This window comes from Bison bison, unplaced genomic scaffold, assembly GCF_000754665.1.
Source record: "Bison bison bison isolate TAMUID 2011002044 unplaced genomic scaffold, Bison_UMD1.0 scf7180017864063, whole genome shotgun sequence".
NCBI lineage: Eukaryota > Metazoa > Chordata > Mammalia > Artiodactyla > Bovidae > Bison > Bison bison.
The window spans coordinates 15,727,085-15,732,387 of NW_011494635.1; the positions used below are offsets into that span (position 1 = coordinate 15,727,085).

Below are 5,303 nucleotides of genomic sequence, written 5' to 3' on the forward strand. Positions count from 1 at the left end.
GACCTCAGTGTGGAAGGGGTGATAAGCTGGGTCAGACCTGTGCCTTTGTCCACCCCCTCACCTGTGCACATTCACCTGGCCTCCTCCTGCTCTGGGCCAGGCATGGGGCAGACACGGTCTTTGGGATTGCTCCCAAAGAGGTTCGTTTTCGGGGTGGGTACAGATGGGAGAGCCCACCCATTCCCCTGAGTGCCTGAGGCCCCTAGGGCCAGGGCAGTCCACAGGTGGGCAGTGGCTGGCATGGACCCTTGGCTGTTTGCATGCCAGTTGTGTGGTCATGGCAGGGAGCAGAGGCTGGGTACTTTCCCAGAAGGCTCCTCAGAGCAAACACTGCTGGACACCAGGTCTGAATCCCCGTGTGCCAGCAGGCAGGCGTGGCGGGTGCAGTATGCACACACCGTCCAGCATGCACACACTGTCCAGCCGGCTCGCGGCCCCACCTAACCACTCCCGCCAGAGTCCCTGCCCGTTCCTCTCCCTGACCTCTTGGCCCAGGCTCAGGGTCCTCAGGACACAGTGTGTGCTGGTGCCAGGCAGGCCCCCACCACGTGGCTATGGACAGAGTACATGGGCCTTTGACCCAAACCCTGGGCATGGCCCCTACCTGTCTTTCCTCTGAATGTCTTGGCCATTGTCATCCCTACCTGCTAGAAGGAGGGGGCGCCTGGGGAACCCTTGGGCAGAGGCACCTCTTCCTAGTCCTGGTGCCACAGAGGTGACATGCCGGCTGAGAAAGGCTAGAAACTGGCTGGTGAACAGGGCTAGCAAAGGGAGGCTGCCCAGACCTCGCCCTGACATGGGCCCCAGGTCCTGCACCCGGCTTGATCTTTGCAGACCAGCAGCAGGTCTCATGTCACTCAAGCTACCTTTGGCATCCTGGGGACCAGGATGGGGACCAGATGGTGGGGCACCCACCATCTCCTGGAGATGTACATCTGGGGGAAAGCCTGAGTCACAGGAAGGTGCCTTCGGAGGGGACTCCAGCCCCACCCCCCAGCCATTCTGACGGGAAGGGGGCCCACAGTCCCTCCAGGTGGAGGACAGACCGGGTCAACAGCTCCTGGAGGTGGGCAGGGTCCGGGGGAGGGGAAGGGCTGCTTGGAGGAGTAGCTAATGACTATTTGTCTGGGCTGCAGATGAAAGGGCTGCCACACTTGCTGTGTCATTACCCTCAGACACCTGGCTGCCTGTCCCCTGGGCCAGCCAGGCAGGAGGAGACCCCTCAACTTTACAAGATGCTAGGACACCCCAGGCTTATCTCGCCCACTGCTCTGCAACCAGGGCCTAGAGTCCAAGAACATATCAGAAGTCTGGGTGTACATGGGGGTTCAGCCCTGCCCCCCAGGCCCTGATGTGGGTCCAGGGGCTGGGGAGGTGGAAGCACTGCTGACCTGGGACTGTCCTCTGTAGCCCCTCCCCACATGAGAGTCTCTCCTGGGTAGAGGGTCCCCGAGGCAGGGGCTGGCTGCAGGAGGCCCTCGGTGGATGGAGCCCGCAGATGCCTGGGGCTGGGCCTCCTGCTTCCGAATCAGTGTGTCTCTGGCTTGCTGTCCACCCAGGGCCTGTCTAGGGGAACCACGTCCACAGGTCCCTGACCCTTCCCCAGATGTCCGCTGATTTTACCTCCTAACAAACCTCTGCCCCTCCCACCATCACCCTGCCCCACCCTGTCCTGCCTCAGCCTCAGCCCAGCCCCACTGCTCACTCAGGCCATGTTGTTTGCTAGCCCCCTCCCCATAGAGCCCCAGAGTAGGCACAGATGTCTATCTGTGCCAGGGTGGGCCTGTCTCTGCCCCTGTTCTTCCAGGCCCCATTCTCACCCCAGGCTCCAGCAGCAGCCCCTCCCAGGTTGTCTATCCGGTCCTTTGTTTGGGGGCCCCCACCTTGTGCCCAGTCCCCAAGGACTCCAGAGACTGGGCCCTGGGGCTGGGGCATGTGCAGACCCTAGACTGGGTCCCCAGTATCAGGCACCAGGTTCCTCTCTTTACCTCCTGCGTGGAGTGGGCATCTGGGGCCCGACCTATGGGAGTCATGAATGTCTCAGGGCTGGGCCAGTATGGAGACTGCTGTGTCCGCCCTTTGCAGCTGGTACTTCAGTGGCATCAGCCGAACCCAGGCCCAGCAGCTGCTCCTGTCTGCCCCCAACGCGCCGGGAGCCTTCCTCGTCCGGCCCAGTGAGAGCAGCCATGGGGACTTCTCACTGTCAGGTACCAGGGTGCCCTTGACCTCAGGGTGGTGGCTTCCCCAGGCAGTGCCAGCCCCCAGCCCACTTTGGGTCCAACAGTATGGGTCGCCTGGTTGAGATGGTGGGAGGGTCAGGGCTGCAGCCAAGATGGGGTCTCCATCTCTGTGCCTTCCCAGTCCGGGCCCAGACCAAAGTCTGCCACTACCGCATCTCCATGGCAGCCGACGGCAGCCTTTACCTGCAGAAGGACCGGCTCTTCCCCAGTCTGGATGAGCTGCTGGCATATTACAAGGCCAACTGGAAGCTGATCCAGAGCCCACTGCTGCAGCCCTGCACAGCCCAGGTGGGCCCATCCCTTCCCCTGCCGTGCATGCCCCAGGTGGGCCCATCGCCCCCTGCCCTGCCCGCCCCAGCTGTGCCTGTCCCCCCCTGCCCTGCCCACCCCAGGTGGGCCCATCCCCACCTGTTCCGCCAGGCTGCCCCTTGCCAGGCCTGTGACATTTCTCAGCACGTGTCCAGATGGCTTAGCCCAACCCTGGGTGAAGCTCCTGTGACTCCTCTGCACTCTGGCTGTGACCCTGCCCTGGTCGCAGGGTAGGGTCTGCTCTCACAGGGTCATCCCTATGGGATTCTCTTCTCTGAGGGAGGAGGGGAATGAGGCCTGTGAGATGCCCTCCCTCCCTGCCCAGCTCTGCCATGGAGCAACCAGGAGGGTGGGGGGTAGGCAAGTTGGGGAAGGCGTCCTGGATGGCACCCACAGCCGCCCCAGGCCAGCGTGGAGCCCGTGGGAAGAGATGCCTGTCGGGACGGCCACACCTGTGCTGGAGCCATGGTATCTGTGATGGTCCCAGTCAGGCAGTCCTGCCAGGGGCCGAGCAGCCATCTGGTTCCTCTGGTCTCTTAATGACAGCCTGGATGGGACAGTAATGAGTGTGGATGGATGCCTGCACCGGCAAAGGTGCCACTTAGGTCCGGAAGCACTTAGGGCTAGGCTTCCAGAGGTCAGCACCTAGGCCCCTGGCCCTGAGCAGGGTCGGAGGCGAGGGTGTGCTGGGGCACAGGGGCAGAGAGCTGGAGGCCTGGGGCCCCAGGAGAAGCTGTGCACTCTGCCCAGGGAACCACAGGCAGAGGCCCTGAGTGCTCCCACCCCTGCAGAAGTCCCTTGAGCAGGATGAGTGGGAGCGGCCCCACTCGGAGTTCACCCTGCGGAGGAAGCTGGGCGAAGGCTACTTCGGGGAGGTGTGGGAAGGCCTGTGGCTGGGCTCCATGTCCGTGGCAGTCAAGGTCATCAGACCAGGTGGGTGGGACCCCGGACCCCAGGGTGGTAGCAGTGGGCGGCGGTGGTTATGGCAGGTCCTGGAATGCTGCCCTGTCCTGCAGGCGACGTGAAGCTCGCCGACCTGGCCCAGGAGATACAAACGCTCAAGAGCCTGCGGCATGAGCGCCTCATCCAGCTTCATGCGGTGTGCTCAGCGGGCGAGCCCGTGTACATCGTCACGGAGCTCATGCACAAGGGCAGCCTGCAGGCCTTCCTTGGCAGTGAGTGTCACGGTGGGGATGGGGATGCCCTCGCCCTTCCTGATGGTCCTCCAGGCCTTTTTACTGAATGCTGATTGTCCAAGGCCCAGATGGCCAGGGAGGGCTCTGGCCATGAGTGAGGTTGGGCGGGGTCTGGACACTGCAGTTCCAGGTGGGGCCCCTCTGGGTCACTAATTCTACACTAGGTCACTAGTTCTGGCTTGGACCCCACCAGACCCCGGGTGCGCCCCTCCCCCACTTTGGTCTGTTTCTGTTCCTGGTTGGGAACCAGGGCCAGGCTGACACAGAACCACGACACAGTGCCCCCCTGCGGCCTTGGCAGGCAGTGCTGTCCTCACCCAACTTAAGCTGGGGACCCCGAGGCGCGGAGGGCAGTGACTAGGGCAGACGCCTGCCGCCTGACTGTCGGCCCTGCCTGCAGGCCCCGAAGGCCAGGCCCTGAGCCCGCCCTTCCTGCTGACCTTTGCCTGTCAGGTGGCCGAGGGCATGAGCTACCTGGAGGAGCAGCGCATCGTGCATAGGGACCTGGCTGCCAGGAACGTGCTCGTGGGCGACGACCTGGCCTGCAAGGTGGCCGACTTTGGCCTGGCCCGGCTACTCAAGGTCAGCGTGGGCTCCGGCCACGGGCTGCTGGGCGACTCAGGGGCTCGGGGGGAGGCTGCCTCTCCACCCATTGCACCACTGGTCTCCCCTTTCCCAGGATGACGTCTACTCCCCGCGCAGCGGCTCCAAGATCCCCGTCAAGTGGACAGCGCCTGAGGCAGCCAGCTACTGCGTGTACTCACCCAAGTCCGACGTCTGGTCCTTCGGGGTCCTGCTCTACGAGGTCTTCACATATGGCCGGTGTCCCTACGAAGGTGGGCCTCCTGGCAGCACAAGGCAGGAGGCAAGGGTAGTCCAAGGAAGGAAGCATGGGAGCCAGCCTGGAGGAGGAGGCAGGATCGCTGAGCCTGGAAGGGGTACCAGGCCTGGAGGCTGCCTGCTTGGCATGGTCTGCCCAGGGCTGGAGGTGAGCTCCAGGGTGACTCTTAGGCCAAGGGAGGAAGCACCTGCCCAGCCTCTCTTCTTGCCCCTCCCCAGGGATGAGCAACCACGAGACTCTACAGCGGATCGCACGGGGGTACCGGCTCCCGCGCCCGGCCGCCTGCCCAGCTGAGGTCTACGCGCTCATGCTGGGGTGCTGGAGGCGCTGCCCGGAAGAGCGGCCAGACTTCACCACACTGCGGGAGAAGCTGGGTGCCACGAGCAGGCGCCGCCGCCCCGCCCTCACATGACCCGGGTTCCTGCCCAGGGACCCCTCTCACGGGACAGTGTTTGCCAATAATACCTGCTGCCCAGAACTGGTGCCAGCCCACAGAGCCTCTGGCTGTGGACCTCACACCCTGACATGTGCTGACACACAAAGCTTGTGCACACGAGGCAGACACATGCGGACACCCACTCAGACAGGAGAGGGACTGGCATCCTCCAGCAGCATGACCGGTGTTCCCCAGAGAGGGAGGGTCTCAGCAGAGAAGCCCAGACAGAGCCCACATTCGCCCTGACCTCAGGGAGACACTGGGCAGAGAGGCCTCCTGCC

General features: G+C 63.8%; 1 protein-coding gene across 1 annotated transcript in view; it reads left to right on the plus strand.

Moving 5' to 3' along the window:
• SRMS (src-related kinase lacking C-terminal regulatory tyrosine and N-terminal myristylation sites) overlaps window positions 1–5,297 on the plus strand; it is a gene marked incomplete at its 5' end in the record, with an annotated part of 6,053 nt that extends 756 nt beyond the window's left edge. Inside the window, 7 exons of the mRNA XM_010836645.1 lie at window positions 2,086–2,207; window positions 2,362–2,528; window positions 3,341–3,482; window positions 3,566–3,724; window positions 4,146–4,327; window positions 4,425–4,581; window positions 4,805–5,297. Coding sequence (XP_010834947.1) covers window positions 2,086–2,207; window positions 2,362–2,528; window positions 3,341–3,482; window positions 3,566–3,724; window positions 4,146–4,327; window positions 4,425–4,581; window positions 4,805–4,998 — 1,123 coding nt within the window. The remainder of the gene's footprint in view (window positions 1–2,085; window positions 2,208–2,361; window positions 2,529–3,340; window positions 3,483–3,565; window positions 3,725–4,145; window positions 4,328–4,424; window positions 4,582–4,804) is intronic.
• Between the last annotated feature and the right edge of the window lie 6 nt (window positions 5,298–5,303).